Below are 17,610 nucleotides of genomic sequence, written 5' to 3' on the forward strand. Positions count from 1 at the left end.
CATGGATGTTAGCTCAGGGCCAATCTTCCTCAGCAAAAACAGGAGGATTGACAGCAGATGTTAGCTCAGGGCTAATCGTCCTCAAAAAAAAAAAAGGAGTCAAGTTCCAGAAAAACAGTGAATGAGATAGGAAAAATATTAATTTAAGGTCTAACTGAAAGTCAAAATATGGAATTCATATATGTATGAGTCAGTTTTATTAAACTTTATGAATAAGCTAAATTTACATATCAAAATTTTAAATGTTGAGCATTATGTGGTATTTTTATAGATGTGTTGTTCCTATGCTTTTCTTCAGTTTCTAGCTTTTGTACAAAAAAAGACTATAATTAGAAAAGAACAATCTTATTAATATTTATTAATTCATTCAACAAATATTTACCATGCACGTATTCCATGCCAGGCCCTGTGCTAGGTGGTAAATATACCATATTGAGCAAAATAGACACTGCCTCCCTGCTCTCCTGAAGCTCCTTGTCTATTGGAATAGAAAATGCACAACTGACTTTTACAATATAGTAAAACAAAATAAAACAAAAAGGCAAAACCAGTATCAGGAAGCAGGGAGCTTAAGTATCCTCAGTAGGACCTGAGAAGAGGGACCAGAAAATGTGAGCCATTGGAAGCTCGGAGGTTGGGTCCAGTCTGGGGTGGGGAGAAGGAAGTTTGACCCCAAGTCTTGGAGGAAGTGATTGAGTAACTTTATGTCAAGTACCCGGCACATGAGTCCCACAAAAGGTAACTTTAAAATAAGAAGGATTCCAGTAGGATGAGGCAGGAAGGAGGGGATGGCAAAGGGGCTGAGGGGTCCTCCAAGGCAGAGTGCACAGGGCGCCAGGGCTGGAGACGGGATGTGGTTGGCCAACAGGGACAACAGCACAGAGCCCAGCCAGATGGGAGCAGGGCGCATGGGGGGAAATTGGGAGAGGACGGTGGGGAGGTAGGCAGAAGCAGACCTGGAAATCAGAAACCCCTGGGGTCCAACAGTACCCAGGGGGAGCGGAGGTTTCTGCACAGGTGAGCGAGGTGACTAGCAATGGTCTTCAAGAAGCAGTGTCCTGAGGCAGAAAGAGAGCCCTTGGCAGACAAAGAACTGAGTTCAAATCCTGACCGCTCCAAGTCACTTCACCTCAGCATCTGTAAATCACCTGCTTCAAGGGCTGTTCGGTGAGGAACGAAAGTACTAGATTAAAAGCTCCTCTGCAAGGAGAGATGGCAGCCGCCAACAATCTTGAGACGAGTGTCTCACACTGGCACGCTCATCACAAAGCAGTTGAGGAATTACGGTACGGGTGACCCTCTGCTGCATGAGGATCAGGACCTGTAGCTATGCTGTTCGCCACAGCAGCCCCAGAGCCTGAGCACAGAGGCCTGGGTGGGTGACGGATAGGTGACTGCGGAGATGAACAGACGGACTGAAGGACAGAAGGACGGATGAGACTGGAACAACAGTGGCAGTAACGGGGCAGTGCCGCAGATCCCAGTGAGGCGATCAGTTACACAGGGTGCAGACCTCAGCAAGTGTCCCTCCCACAGAAAAACCACGGACAGTCCCCCAGACTGGACCTGACCTCTGAGCTTTTGTGGCTACACTTCCGGTCCCTCCTCTCAGGGCCTTACTAAGGACATGTGTGCCCCCAGCCTCCCAGCACCCTCAGTTGGCCCCGCCCACTTGCTGCTCCCAGTGAGCCTCTCTCCTTCCAGCTTTGTCAGCTGGGTTACCTTTGTTTCCAGCTCTTGACTCGTGGGGCTGGGAGCCTCTTGGATTTGAATGTCCATCTCGGCAAGGAGCTTCTGGCCCTGGCCAATCTGCTTGCACAGGGCATCGTAGTCCTCAGTCAGGCCCAGGATGTGGTGGCCACTCTTGCTGGCCCACAGGCGGTGGCCAGGGACCAGGTGGGACATGCAGGGGGTGCTGATGACTGAGCTGCCACTGTCGCAGGAGAGGGAGTCTGTGTCATTTCCAGAGAGTGGAGGAGTTCCTGAAGCTACAGAATGAGAGGGAAGATGTCAGATCTATTTGGGGAAGCACCCTATGTTCAATGAGCTGCGTTCAACAATGCTGAAGCCAGTTAGGAGGGCTAAGAGCGACTCTGGGGCCCAAATGCCACGTGACCGAGCCCACAGGGGAAAGAGGCCTGGCTCCTCGGCCTCAGTCTGTACAGTACTCCAGGCTGAGCTTATTCATCTTGTGGGAGAAACTCAATTCAATTCGGCAAACACGTGTCAGGCACCCACTCTACAGAAGATCCCCGATTTACACAGATTCATCAAGCCAGGGCCTGCACTCCAGGAGCCCGTGGTCTAACTGGAATACAGACACCGTATGGGAGATGTAACAGCCCAACGACGAGGAGCCGGAGCTCAGAGGAAAAAATAATCAATTCTCTGTGCAGGAAGGGAGATCAGGGAAGGCTTCCTAGAAGAAGCAACAATCGAGCTGGGTTGAACAGGTAGTAAGAATTACACTAAAAAGAGGTAAAAGCTTATCGCTTTTTACCTTTGGATCAACAGAAGCATGGATGAATAATTCTGACTGGGGACATCAGGAAAGGCCTTTCACAGGGAAGTTTGCATTCATAAGGAGTCTTGAGAAGTGGGAGGATTTTCACTGGCAGAGAATGGGACAAAGGCGGCCTGGAAAAGGAGGGAGCCACGCTGCACAGTCCCAGGGAGAGGGAAGTGCAGGCCCGTCGGCAGGACGGTGACCCAACCGGGTAGCGTAAGGGCAGAGGGAACAGGCTGAACGGGCCTTCTGGGGTGGATGCTGGAGGACCTTGAAAGCCACGCTAAGGTGGTCACACTTTAATCCAGGGCAACAGGGACCCAATGACGTCACTGAGGTTGGCGACATCTGGGAACAGATTGACTGGCTTGGAGGAGATCACCAGCTAGAGATGCTGAGAACCTGAAACCCCAAATCCTGTCAAACCCCTAATCCTGTCAAACCCCTCTTGAGTTGGGGCCAGGGACCCCCTTTTCTTCAATTTAAAAAGTCCTACTGCCAAACCCAACCCTGCTGCGGTTACCCTGACTTCAGCTTCGTACCTGATCTTGGTGGCATTGCCAGGGTGGAATCAAACAGCTCGCATGAATTATCAATTGACATGGGACATCTGTCACCATCTACAAAATGCAAAATAAAAGAAGGAAAATAAACTGTCAAAAGTTTTAGTTCCACTGTCATCAGCGTTTGAGAGACAACTGAATGAGAATACAGTAAAGTACCAGACACACACAGGCATTCATTCAGATCTTCACCGGGTACGTCTCCTGCCAGGCCCTGTGCAGGACATGGGGGAGACAGAGTGAGCAGGCCTGGCCCCCTCCCTGGAAGGACTCTCTTGTCTAGACAAGTAAACAGGCAGTTTCCCTTCTGGGTGGTCAGGGCTGAGGGAGGGGAGCACAGGCGTGTGGGAGCTCAGTCGAGGGGTGCTAACCCCGAGGAGGGAAAGAAACACAGGCAGAGGAACAAGCAGATGCAGATGCACAGAGGTGAGCAGTCATGACACATTCAGGGAGAACAAAGCAGTTCATACAGCTGAGCCCAGGGTGCAGGGAAAGGATGGCATGGGATGCAAGGCCAGAGTGTGACGGCTGTGGGGACCACTCAAGGGCGCCAGGCAGGGCAATGTCAAGCTGAGATCTATGTTTTGAACTGGAGGAGTGAGTCTGGAGGCTGCTGGAATAACCCACGTAAGAGAGAAGAGTGACCTGAAATAGGATTCAGGAGGTGATGCATTTGAAACAAGAGAAGGAGACAAAGGCAGTTAGTGCTGCCACTTCTATAATCTAGAAAGCACGTTCACATCAGAACTCTCAGGAGCTCAGAGGGCAGGATGGTGCTGTCATTCAGATTTCAGGGAAGAGGAGACCCAGGGCCAGAGACAGGAAGTGATCTGCCTAGCATGACCTGGAGTGTAGTGGCAGAGCGAGGATTAGGTCCAGGACTCGGGATGCCCCCCGAAGCTCCTCCCCACACAGGAACCTCCCGGGGTGCACTCTGATTCCGGGACCAAGGAGCCAGGGGGTCAGCTCTGGGGAGCTGCCCACTGAGAGGGATGGCTTTCTGCCCAAAACAGCAAGCTCTAGAGCAGAACTTTCAAACAGGCACACTTAAATACAGTCTTAAAAAGTCTTTTGCAAAGGAAGAAATGCTGCTGCCTACGATAAATTCCAATCCTCACTTGAGGAAATGGGAGAACTTTCCCGCCAAGGCACCCCCGTGAATTCTGAACACTCTCCTGGACGCGTGCTGCAAGGCACACCTAGGGCTCACCCTGGACAAATTCCCAAAGCAGGAGAAGGCTGCTCCCCGGCCTCTCCACTTCAGCTGCCCCAACTCTCCCTCCTGGGCACCCCCAGCCCTCACTCGCTCTCCCTGCCCAATCTCCCCCAGCCTCCGCCAGGGTCTCCTTGGTCTCATTTCCTCAAAGCCCTAAGAAGGGCCAGGAACAGACCTACGTTTACAACAGTAACGCCCACTGCTGAGGTACAGCCCACGCAGAAGGCGGCAATGTGGCACCTTTCCGACCCTTTGAGATTCCCCGAGTAGGATTCTATCCTAAGAATACTACTTAACAGCAAAAAACATCTTAACGTCGACATTCATTAAAGCTCCAAATCAGAGAGCAGTTTAACAATCACTAGGGTAATGGTTTGGTGACTGACAATAATCTGAAAACAATAATTAGGAAGGCCGCGTGAAAGCAGGGGAAGCATTTATGATGTGATATTGGGCAAAACCGAAGAAATGACAGAATGGCACAAAAACCAATTTAACACTGTAAATCCATGCCTGCATTTGATACCAAATGAAGAGAAATCTGCAAGTAAAAAACTATCATTTTGTAGAATCATAAAGAATTTTTTTTTACTTTTTTTTCATATTGTCACATTACCTTTTGGTTAAAATTTTAAATCTTTATCAAGGAGAAACCAATGAACTAATCACCACAAGATCTAAAACAAGTTGACTAGGAGCTCTTTAAGAGATTTATAATTGTTTTAATTAGAAGCAATAGACATAATTCCCAATTCAAGGAAAGATAAGTGCAAGTTTTCATCCAATACTTGTTTATAAAGTATACTGACACTCCTGTCCCAACGGATGCGCACGCCCACCCATGGGCAGTAGGACGATCCCCAGACACCTGAGGCCCCAGGAGGTCAGGCAATGCTCCAGGAGCAGCACTGGACCCAGAGCCAAGTGATTTCTAGCTTCAGCTCTGCCATCTACTTGCTGTGTCACTTTGGGCAAGTCCAGTACCCTCTCTGGTCTGAGTTCCTTCATCCCTAGAGCAAAGAAGATGGCCTGGCTGACTGCTTTGCGCCTGACCACTTGCTGCTTTGCTCCAGGCCCCGTGCTTACCAAGTGGCAGAGGAAGGAGGGGAAGCAGCATTGTCCTCCTTCTGCTGCCTCACACAGCCTCTGCAGGACTGGACAATAAACCCACAAGCAAATGCAAAACAGGACTAGTTTTCCAACCCACCAGGATGCTTTTCAGATCCGGAGAGACACTGACGGCCAGAGTAAGAGGTTTAGATTCTTTGAAAGGCAATAAGAGGGACTAAAAAGGATTTCCAGCAGAGGAGTGATGTGGACAGGACTAAATGGATCGGAGGGGGCAAGACTGGAGGCAATGAGGGTGGCTGGAAGCCCAAACTCCACTTCCCTGAGAAGTGGGAGGCCCCAGAGACACACCATTTTGCCAAAGGTGACCACTAATTAGTGGTCAGGCCCTCTGAGTACAGCATGTCTGCTGTCAACGGAAAGACCTCGGCGAGAAAGGGCAGCATTCAGAAGCTCGCACATCCCACACTCAGGCGCAGGGCTGCATTTTCAGAGGAGAGGCATGCGCCGTACCATGTCTGTCTGGCTGAAGAGGCCGCTCAGGGATGGCCAGGGTTTGCAGAGCCAAAGTGAGGGCCACTTCCTCAGCCTTCTTCTGCCCCTTCGCCAGCTGCCCCTCGAGCTTGCTCTGCAGCATGCTGCTGGTTTCGATGCTCCTTTCTAGTTGGGCCCGCAGAGCCCGGATCTCTGTCAGCAGGCCCTGCAGCTCGCGAAAAGGTTCCTGCTCCCTCGAGCCTTCTCCCGACGCCTCTGCTCTGGCCTCTGCGAACATGTGCAAAGGGAAGCCTTGACATCGTCCACCACCAAAGGGTCAGCCCTCAAAGAGCTAGACAGTGTTCTAAACCCACCACCAGCCCCTCCCCTTCCTAAGAAGTAGGCACAATTTAAAATAACAACTTCACTTTAAAAACAAAAATATTGGCAGACTTAATTGCTGCTATTCCACAGGCTAAATAAGAGCTGGAAATTAATTTTCGCTTCTGGCCATAAAGGCCTAGCAAATTGCACACCAAACCCCGAAATTATGTCTAGTCGTAATAAAATCTATTCTGGCTGGAATTATAGAATGAAAAGGGCTGATTTTAAGAACTACAGTATATTAAAAAGGCACAACAGCAAGAATAAGAGAAGCAACTTGAGGAGAAAATGAAAGCTGTGAGGTGACCCTTTTCTAGATAAACTTTCAATAGGGAGAAACCATCTGGAAAATTAGTTTTAAAAAAAATATCACCACGCCTCAAAATTGATTCTAAAACATTAGAATTTAGTGGGCTGGCCTGGTGGCGCAGTTAAGTTCGCATGTTCTGCTTGGCAGTCCAGGGTTCACCAGTTCGGATCCCGGGTGTAGACCTACACATCACTTGGCAAGCCATGCTGTGGCAGACATCACACATATAAAGTAGAGGAAGATGGGCATGGATGTTAGCTCAGGGCCAGTCTTCCTCAGCAAAAAGAGGAGAATTGGCAGCAGACGTTAGCTTAGGGCTAATCTTCCTCAAAAAAAGAAAAATTGAGTTTACAGTTGAGTTGCTCTGATCTGGTATCTCTCACAGGATATGGAGAACCAGGATCAACACCAGCTCTAGAGCAAGGTCCGGCACGGAGTAGGCAGACCATAACTATTTGCTGAATGAAAAGGCAAAAAGAAACACACACTAGCAGGAAAATTGCAATAAAAGTTATTTCTTGAGTATCTATTATGTGCCAGGTATCATGCTAGGATGCTTTTAATAAATGGTCTCATTTAATTTTCATAAAAACTCCATAGAATACATACTGGTCGACATGTTTGATAGAGGAAGAAACAGGCCCGAAGGGGTGAGGTGACCTGCTCAAGGGCTCACGGCCGGGAAGCAAGGCCGTAGGAACCCAGACTTCGCTGGCCTGACTCCTGAGCCCAAGTCCTTCCACGTTTCCTGCTGCTCCTTCAGAAGAACAGTGGGCCCAAAGCTCGCTTACTCCACCCGTGATATGCCTACTCCACCCAGGAGGCAGAAGCGCTGAGCCCCCACTGTCCGGGGGAGTGAGCCCAAGATGCAGCAGCCCCCGCACGAGCAGGGCCTTGGCCCAGAGCGCGCAGTACCTCTCAGCCTCCTGTGCTCCTCATCCAGCTTCTCGTACACCCTCAGCTCCACTCGCAGGGACTGGAGTAGCTTGTCGTTCTGAGCAAGCAGCTGCTGCCTCAACTGCACCACCTCCTGCGCCCTGCAAGGCCCCACCACCGGGAGGACAGGTTAATGCTACCGGGGGTGACTTCCTCAAACCCCTCTGGGCAGGCCCGCTCCGCCCTCAGCCAGAAGAACGTGGCCAAAAGCGACAAGCTGTGGTCAAGAATTCCAGTCACAGCCACTAAATCCTGAGCATCCCTCTGGGCCCAGCACTTTACCTAAGTTATCTCATGTCATCTTCACAGATGCCCTAAAAGGTACGTGCTATCTAAGCCTCAATTCACAGACATGAGCAAGTGAAGCTCAAAAAGGTTCCGCCTTGCCCCGGGGTGCCCGGCTCAGGAGAGGAGCCAGGGCTGCAATGGCAACGACAATGATCTGGCTAAATCACGGCACCACCTGGGTGAGCCAGGGTGACGTCAGTGACTCTAAGTGTGGGGCACTCAGGAGGCTGACAGGAGCAACTGAAACAGGTGGGACAAGATGCTCTAAGTGGGAAACCACACGACCCTTTTAAAATCTAAGTCAGACTCTTCTCTGCGCAGAACCTCCCAACGGCCTCCTGTATCACTCCCAGTAAAATCCAAAGTCCCTCCCACGGCTACAAGGTCCTCCAGGAGGCGGCATCCAGCCCGCTCTCTGCCTCAGCCACTGCCGTGGCCTCCCTGCTCTGCCAGCACAGGCCAGGGACACCCCGCCCCAGGCCCTCATCCTCCCTGCGGAAAGTGGTCCTCCCACAGACATCTGCAGAGCTCAGGCCCTCGCTGCCTTTAGGCGGCTGCTTCTCAGAGGGGCCTCCCCTGACGCCCCCTGGATAAAGAACAGCCATCTGCCCCAGGCCCCACCCTTCTTCCTCGGGTGACTTCGCGCCATGTGTCTTATTCCCACCTGACACACTGGGTGTCTGTGTGCGCCTGGCTGTCCCCATGCACCAGCAGGCCTGGTTCTGTGACTACACCCCAGGGCCTGGACACGTGCGTGGCCCCCAGGGCGGGGTGAACGTGAAGCCTACCTGCTCAGTTCGCTGCGGCTGACGCAGACCTCCTTCCGCAGCCTCTCATTCTCTCCCCTCACGCAGGCCAACTCTCGCTGAAGGTGCTCCAGGTCCGCAGTCTTCCGGGAGAGGGACTCTCGTAATTTCTCATTCTCCTTCTGTTTATCTGCAAACACAGGGAAGCGCCACTGAGAAGAGATACTGTTTGTTTTTTCCAACCTTATTACGCAAATACAGCACTTCAGCTCGAGCACTCCAAGAATACAAAAGAGAATGAGATTTAATCTGGCATTTATGATTTTGGCATTCCAATTATCTTATGCATTTTGGGCAGATAAATCTGTCAACATCAAGGCTGCAGATTAAACGTCACTGGGATGAAATGGGCCTGTTTAATTTTCTATTAAATAATGGGCTGTGCAAACCTAGTTACTTCGCCTTCACAGAGCAAACAGCAGGTAGAAATTACAGACAGAGCCAAGGAACGGGGCCCCAGATTCTGGCAATGTGTGAGGGGAAAGTCGGCAAGCCCCCTCCCCACCACCCGTAAAGGAGGCCAGCAGGGCTGCGCAAACAGCAAGCTGGGGCCCACTGGCTCTCAGGCCCTGAACCACAGCACATGTCCTGTGCCTGGGGCACAGAGACAAGGCCGTCAAGAGGAGGCTGGAGCAGAGTGGCTGTTCAGTGCAGCTCCTGCGCTCACTGCCTCCATAACCTTGATGAGTTTCTTCACTTCCCTGTGCCTCAGTTTCCTCATAGGCATCGTTGTGAGGATTATTGAGTTCCTGTATGGAAAAGGCTTAGGCACAGGCTTCACAAGCACTTTGAAGGCCAGAAGCGCTCCACGACGCGAGCTGCCAGCAGTGCTGGTGGTGGCAACAGCTGACACGGCCGCAGTGTTAACTGCAGGCTTTACACTGACACCTTCACGTGGATCAGCTTATTCACTCCTCGTGGCAAACCTCCCAGGTAGGCACTATTATTCTCCCCATTTTCCAGATAGGACCCTAAGGACAGAAGAGGTTAAGACTTTCCCAAGGTCACACAGCCAGTAAGTGGCAGTGCCAGGATTCAGACCCAGGTTTTCTGACTCCACTCTTAACCACAACATGGTCATTTCTGAGCAAGTTTTCACTTCTTCCCTCAGACTCCAGCCACACTAAGCTTCACAGAATTCCTGACTGGTCTATACTCGGCCCCTCTCGGACCCCTAGGCCCGGTCTCTCTTCCTTCTATTTAAAGGTCCTGGCTCTTCTAAACCACAGGCACCTTGGTTAATCCCTACTCAGCCTTCTAGACTCAGCTTCTGAAGACCCACTTGCCCGGGGTCAGGATGCCTTCTCCAACGTCCTGTGGCCCCTGAGCCTGCCTTTATCATGGCTAATCCTCACGCTGGCCTGCCATGGGTTGCCTGGTTGTTCCTCCCATCAGACCATGAGCCCCTTGAGGGAAGGGATCAGGTCTCACCCATTTTTGGATTAGAGTCTACACAGGCCCCAACACACTACAGGAGCCAGGAATGTTTGCTGAGTGAAGCAATGATCTGCAGAAGCCCCAGTTTCACCTCTTAAACCAAAATCAGCATCCATATTCTCTAGGGAAAGTGAAATAAGCTGGCCTAAGTTCCAGCTCCACCACCTTCTAGCTCTGTGACCATAGGTCAGTCAATTCCCTAGGCCTCAGTTTCTTATCTGTAAAACAGGACTGATAATACATCATTCCAGAAACGCTTTAAGTATTGAGAGATCATGTAGTGAGAATTCTTTGGGGGTTAAGCTCCAAACAGGTGGAGGTAAGAGAAGGGATCTTTACAAGAAATACTGGAAAGCCTTTCCTGATTGAGGAAATCCCTGGTTGAGATTTTGGCAGTAATATATTCCAGCTCCCTCTCTCCCACTGTGAACTAAGACAAGTGAGAGGTGGCTATGCAGAGGGCATGAGTGACAAGAAGAGAAAGTAACATTCACTGAGCCCTATTAGAGACGCCGAGCTGAGGGCTTCACAGCATCTAACTGTCACAGTAGCCCTCTGGGGTGTTCCTATTTTACAGCTAAGAATGCTGAGGTTCAGAGAGGTTAAGTGACCTGCCCAAAGTCACAGAGCCATAGATTTGAACCTAGGTTGGTCACTGGTGCCTGCATTCTTTCCATGCCACAGGAGTCTGGGGGGCTCTGGACTGCAGATGGCCCCTATAATTCTTACCTCTGGATCCTCTAGCGAGCATTGTATGGAGGGCCTGGTTCTGCTTCCTCAGGAAACGAATTTCTGATGTGAGAGAATTATGCAGCTCTGAACCAAAAGCAAAACTGTTTGAAGAACCTATAAAAATACACACAAGTAGTGATTTATAAAGCGTCTCCAGGTCAGTACGGATGGAACTTTCCAGAAAAAGTTTTAAATAATGAGGAAACACAATATACAATGAAAATCACTCCTGTGAACGATATAAGGTATTATGAGAGCCCAAAGGTATATGAGAGTGAGCGTGAAAGAGGGAACGAGAGGGGGCTCCCCCAGATCCTACCTGTCCTGAGGGTGAGACCTGGGCTGGGGGTGAGGTGAGCAGGTGACAGTCTTACCCTCCATGATGTCTCTCCAGAGGTCCAAACCCATATACCAGGGCCTGCTGGACCTCTCCACTGAGACAGCACCTAGTCCACAGAGCCAAAGCAGGTCTCTTGCCCCTTCCCCCAAACCCTTCCAAACCTGCCCTCTCTCCAGTTCCCCACCTCTGTAGATGGTATCGCCACTATCCGTGACCTGAGCGAGAAACCTGGGGGGGGGGGGGGGGGGACATCTGAAACACCTCTCTCTTCCACTGCCAATCAGGCCACCACTGCTGCTGACCCTTCCTCCAGGATGCCTCAGACGCTGGCCCACTCTCTTCTGTCCCTATAGCTCAGGCCTGATCATTTGACCTCCCTGCTACTCTGTCAACGGGGTTATCGGCCTAAACGCAGTCCTAATGCAGCCCTAAATGCAGTCCATGCATGTGAAAGACCAACCATCAACCAAACCAAACATGAGCTCAAACTTCAGAGCTCTGTTCCTTAGCTCCAATCTCATGGCACGCGCCACTCCCTCTCCACCCGAGACCCTAGTGCCCTGGTATGCAGCCAAACTGAGCCACTTCTGTGCCCCAAACATACCATGTGGCCACACACCTCCCTGATTTTGCAGAATGAGGTAGGCCCTTTGCCTAGAATGCCTACCACCTCCTTCACGGGTCACCACCACACTCGTCTTTCAACTCTTAGTTCAATTTCACTGCCTTTAAGCGTCTCTAAAAAGATCAGGGTCTAAAGCTAGACAGACTGGATTGGAGGTCACTTTCAAACTGCGATCAGTTTCCTCACCTATAAATACCTGCCCAGACTGTGGTCTATCTCCCGAAACCCTACCCCTTCCTCTGGCTGGACAGCTCCCTCAACACCCCACCTCAGCACCCTCCAGCCTCTGACCTTCCTAATGTGCACCGTACATAATGCTCATGTCACAGCGACCCTCTGGGAGCACCTATTGTGTGCAAGGCGCTTTCCACATGTGGCAGGCAGATGCTTCCCTCCCTGGCTTCCCTACTGACCGAGTGGATTACACCACAGACCCAAAATGCCAGACACCTGCTTTCCCAGCCCCCGGTGCAGAACACGGTCATGCGCCACTTCTGGTCAATGAGACTTGACAGGAAGCCTGCCGGGAGCTTCTGGGAAAGATTTTCCACCCGGATGAAAAGAGAAGGACAGCGAGAAGCCCCAACCTCTTCTTTCTGGGGCTTTGGAAACTGTCCTGGGAGGAGGTGGTACTTAAAATTACTACAGTCCTCACAGGTACTAACCCGAGCCCTGCTACCACTGAGCCATTAGACCTGTGCAGAGCTGCCTGTCTCTGGACTTCTTGTTATGTAGGAAAACATAAATCTCCATTGCTTACGCCAGCTTTTACTCATATTCTGCCATCTGCAGCTGAAAGCATCTAACACATGAGATGACAAATGATTACCTGCAATATTCAAACTCCCTATAAGGAAGGTACGACATTAGGTGCCCCAGAAGCCAAAGTTCACACTCTTTCCATGCTACAGCCCTCCCTCTTTCTCATGCTAATGATTCACTTATGACAATGTCATATAAGTTTTCTATTCACACATGTCTCTCTCCACCATCTTCCTCCACTCTCCGCTATCAACTGGCATCTTTTCAGAGACACCTGGGTTTGAACCACGGCTTCTTAATGGCTGCTTGACCTCAGGCAAGTCACATAACTTCCCTACGTCTCCATTAGCTCAGTAACAGTGATCGGTGGCAGCGGTGGTGGCGGTACTGTTACTGCTATTACCATTTGTGTTAATATGACTGATGAAGCCTGGAGCCAAAATAGGACGAAAGAGCAATCTGGATGAACAGGAACAATTCTACAGAAGCCTATGACTACAGCTAAGGCGGTCACTTTTCAAAGGAGAAATCAGGCCAAACAACTGCTCCTGACAAAGCCTGAGCTAGCGGGGTCCACTTCTGATGCAAAGAACGCCACCACTATCGGCTCGTGTGACTGGCGACAAGCTGGAAGATCTAACACGTGAGACGACAGTTGTTAACAATATTCCGCCTCAGCATCACGAGGAGCCATGCCTTTCTCAAACCTGCTCCCCAGATGAAGGCTGCACAGCAGTGGGGGCGGAGCCACTCTTCTCTCTTTGTCTTTTCAGAGACTGTGACGACACGGTGAGAACAGCATGTCTTTCCACCAGCGTAAATACTTCATGATGCCTTTTTGTAAATCCTCCCGTCAGAGCGAATTACTCTCCAGAGCAATTGCCTGCTCCATTGTAGCTGGTGGCCATTTGAGCCCCCAAATAATTCTATAATTGGATTTGCCAGGGAAAATGTAAAACAGAATGAATCTAATTCAGGCATTACCAAGAGTGAATGTGAAGGGCCCATGCGTGTATTTCGTTCCTGCATCTGATATGACTAATAACTCAGATTAATCAATTTTCCTGGGAGTGGGAGGGAGAGGATGCAGAATGGGGGCTGGAGAGAGAGAGAGAGAAAGGGAACCATTCTGTTTACCTTGCAAACGGCAGCATATACAGTACTGTGGAAAGATGTTTTTCTAGGCTCATGGCTACAGAGGAATGAAACTGAACTAGAGGTCCAAAGATTCAAGTGCTGCCATTGAGTATGTCTTTCCAGAACTCAGTTATCTCATCCCTAAAAATGGGAATGTCAGCAGCAGCCCCGCCCATTGCAGAGCTCTGCAATGTTAAACTAATAATGTTAAACAAAAGGAAAGCGTAAAATAAAACTGCTAATAATGAAGAAAACAACCATATGTTGAGTGAGGCACTGAGTAAGGCCCTATTCCTAACATCGCCTCATCTAATCTCACAATGACTGTTTTATATAAGATAATTAAGAAGACTGGGAGAGGTGGTGACTTGCCCAAAGTCACAAAGCTAATAAACAGAAGAGCTGGGATCCACACTCAGCTCAGGCAGACTCCCAAAGAAACTCAGGCTTTTCCCAATGCGCATAGCTGCTCTCAGACACATTCTCCCAGGAATGAGGACACTCCCTCGGAGCAATAAGGAGGGAGACCCAACACATATTGTTCAATGGAAAAAGGGACAGAATAGTGATACAAAGTATTCTACCTTTTGGGTAAGTGAGGGAGACAGTAAGAATATGTCTTTGTACTTGCATGAACACTGTAAGAATTCAGAAGAAAACTAACAAAAGTGGGAGGAGAAAAGGGAGTATTCACGGTATAGAATGAAGATATCAATTTTTGAACCATGTGAATGTCTTACCTATCAGAAAAAAATATATTTTTAAGCTCTTTGTGGAAGAATATTCCATTTAGCGCTAACTGGTTCTACAGGAATACTGGCGACCTTGTGACTGGCATGTGAGATTCACCAGACCGTTAAAACGCTAATACTTTTACTATACATTACGGGACGAAAAGACAAAATACTGCTTAGTTTTATTTCAAAGTAAATATTTCTCAACAGTTTCCAAAACGAGGAGCCAAGCACAATTCAGGATGCCAGAAGCTGGCAGATTTCTCCAATGAGTGAGATTAACAGTCACCAAGCACCTGCTTTGTCCCAGGGGCTGTGGGGCACTCCACTTCACTTACCTCACTTAATCCTCATCACAACAGGATAAAATGGGAACTATCATCCCCATTCTCTAAACCACTGTGACTGAGAGTCAGCAAGGTTAAGCGCAGCCACCCTGGAGGGAAGCAGCAAAGCCAGGATTTGAACTGAAATCTCTCTGGCCACGAATCCGATGCTCTTCCCAATACACAGAATGCTTATCCAAGCAAATGCATCACAAATGAATCAGTCACAGGCTTGCACCGCCCTTTGGGAAGGTTCCTCCTTACCTTTATCAAATTCAGCCCCTTGCCGTTCCAGCTGTCTCCGTAGATTCTCATTGGTTTTAATAGATTCTTCTAAACGTTTTCTCAAACTTCGAATTTCTTGTATATGTTCCATCAGTAAGTCTACAGGAAGGAGGGCATTTTTAATTATAAAGTCTGAAGCCCGCAACAAATTGAATAATCTATAGATTATACAATGATCTTGAAATTCTAAATCGTACTGATGTATCAAGATAGTCAGCAACTGGCAACCCTTTCCTAGGCACAGGAGGCCCAGCTATTGCCCACAGCCCACAGACACAGTTCTGTAACAATCCTCTGCCGCCCTCCATGAGGAAGATATTTTACATCACATGGAAAATTACATTCCATACAATTTTAATGCTAACTCTAATGGAGCCTTTATTCTTCTAAATATCAAATATTAATTTAAAATCTTCCTTATGGTGAAACTAACAGATCTCTTTCAAGTCTGCTTGAACTGCCTGAGAGTTGATTAAACTACCTTCATAATGAATCCAGATATTTTCAAGACTAATTCTTTGCAAGGAATATGTTATCCATTTATCACTTACTAATTTAAGACTTAAGAACAGAACCAAACAGTGCTGGTGAGAATGGTACAGAGGGCATTCTCAAGAGGACATCCTGTTAGCGTGAGTATAAATGCGTACGACTTTGGGGGACTATTTTTATCATTAGTGTTTGAAGTTCTTTTCCAATGTCTTTCACCAAATCATTCTACTTCCAGGAATCTATTTAAGGAGATCACCAGAGATGCTGACAACCATTTGCCAGAATGCATGAAAACAACATTCAGCTTACCACTATATAGTAACAACAGAAAATAACTCAAACTATTCAATAAAATGTATTACCTTCATTATGATGCAGTATTACACAGGTATTAAAGTTACATTATGAAGATCATATAATATCATGGAAAAATATAGACACAAAACAGGTTACTGAGCATAATCACAACCCTATTCAGAAATATGTAGACAGGAAAGACATATATACACAAAAGAAGGAAATACACCTAAACATTAACAGAGGCTGCCTTAGATTTTTTTGTTTTTCAAAACCTATATTACATCTTAAGATCTAATAATATATAAAAATATAAATTCTCCAAATTTTCTAAAATGAGCATGTATCATTTGTATAGCCTCTGCCACATCTCACTTTAAGAAAGAAAGAAGGAAGCACAGATCCAATCTAGAAGTAAGTTTCTAGAATCAGTGTTTAAAGCATAATCACATTAAGTATCCAGAGGCAAAACTAATGTCTTTAATTCATCAATTAGGGTACACTCAGTATGTCTTAGTAATGTTTGTTTTAAAACATTATACTAATGTTATGACCCAGTTTTAATTCCTCCAAAATGACTTTCATTTAAAAGTAGCACAATGTTACAGATCTTTTCCTAATTAAATAGTAATTTTGCCATGAATTTGAATGTTTATGAGATGACTTAATTTCCAGACCTTCAGCTATCTCCTATTAATGCCAGAGAGCGACAAGTCACTCAGTGGAAAGTCTGAGGCCCCCACTGCAGCCCAGCACTGGAGGCTCCTGTCTGCAGTCAGCTCCCAGCGCGTCGCCACAATGTGCCTCCCGTTCGTGCCCTGCTGCCCCGCAAATCTCCCAGCGGCTAGTCAGGTCAGAATGAGTCAGGACTTATCGGTCTGACTGCAGCCTTCCCTGCTGGCCTATCCGCGTCACACGCTGCCAGCTTCTAGGGCAATAACGCTCAGCAGCCATCAGTACGAGTCATCTTCTACGGAGTCTGGCAGGAGGTGGAATCATCACTGCGGCTTAAGGAACATTCCTGGTTGAATTGGACACCACTTATTAATTATGCAGCCCTAACCAAGGAGAAGGAAACAGTACACTCACCTTTACAAAATGGGAGAAAAATATCTGTCCCTCTTAAAATAATTACCCTTCTGACGAACGCTAACTCTTCAAAACCATAAATCCTGTAAGAAACAACCACCCAAAACAACGTGTATATCTTTTGCCTAGTAGTTCCAATTTATAGAATATAGGTTAAAGATTAAAGAGACATGATATGGGGCCGGCCCCGTGGCCGAGTGGTTAAGTTCGCATGCTCCACTGCGGTGGCCCAGGATTTCACTGGTTCAGATCCTGGGTGCGGACATGGCACTGCTCATCAAGCCATGCTAAGGCGGCATCCCACATGCCACAACTAGAAGGACCCACAACTAAAAATGCACAACTATGTACCGGGGGCCTTTGGGGAGAAAAAGGAAAAATAAAATCTTTTTATTTTGAGGAAGATTAGCCCTGAGCTAACTGCAGCCAATCCTCCTCTTTTTGCTGAGGAAGACTGGCCCTGAGCTAACATCCGTGCCCATCTTCCTCTACTTTATATGTGGGATGCCTACCACAGCATGGCATGCCAAGCAGCGCCATGTCTACACCCGGGATCCGAACCAGCGAACCCCAGGCCGCCAAAGCAAAATGTGCGCACTTAACTGCTGCACCAGGGGGCTGACCCCTAAAACCTTTAAAAAAAAAAAAAAGAATATAGGTTAAGAAAATGCCCCCAATAAGGGGAAAGCTCCACGTTCAAAGATATTCCCTGCGGCACTGTTCATAATTGTGAAATTTTAGAAATGACTTAATGTTCAGCAACAGGGGAACATAAGGAAAAACGCAGCCCAGCCATTCGAGCA

At 48.3% G+C, this 17,610-nt stretch overlaps 1 protein-coding gene across 2 annotated transcripts in view; it reads right to left on the minus strand.

Annotated features, from left to right (window-relative positions):
* The window catches only part of CDK5RAP2 (CDK5 regulatory subunit associated protein 2), a 172,485-nt gene that overhangs the window by 13,162 nt on the left and 141,713 nt on the right, over positions 1 to 17,610 (minus strand). For both annotated transcript variants that reach the window (XM_046668538.1, XM_046668528.1), the window contains 7 exons: positions 14,909 to 15,028; positions 10,718 to 10,834; positions 8,534 to 8,681; positions 7,437 to 7,558; positions 5,867 to 6,115; positions 3,049 to 3,126; positions 1,723 to 1,988 (listed from right to left, as the gene is read on the minus strand). In XM_046668538.1, the coding sequence (XP_046524494.1) occupies positions 1,723 to 1,988; positions 3,049 to 3,126; positions 5,867 to 6,115; positions 7,437 to 7,558; positions 8,534 to 8,681; positions 10,718 to 10,834; positions 14,909 to 15,028 (1,100 nt within the window). The remainder of the gene's footprint in view (positions 1 to 1,722; positions 1,989 to 3,048; positions 3,127 to 5,866; positions 6,116 to 7,436; positions 7,559 to 8,533; positions 8,682 to 10,717; positions 10,835 to 14,908; positions 15,029 to 17,610) is intronic.

This window comes from Equus quagga, chromosome 1 (genome assembly GCF_021613505.1).
Source record: "Equus quagga isolate Etosha38 chromosome 1, UCLA_HA_Equagga_1.0, whole genome shotgun sequence".
NCBI classification, from domain to species: domain Eukaryota; kingdom Metazoa; phylum Chordata; class Mammalia; order Perissodactyla; family Equidae; genus Equus; species Equus quagga.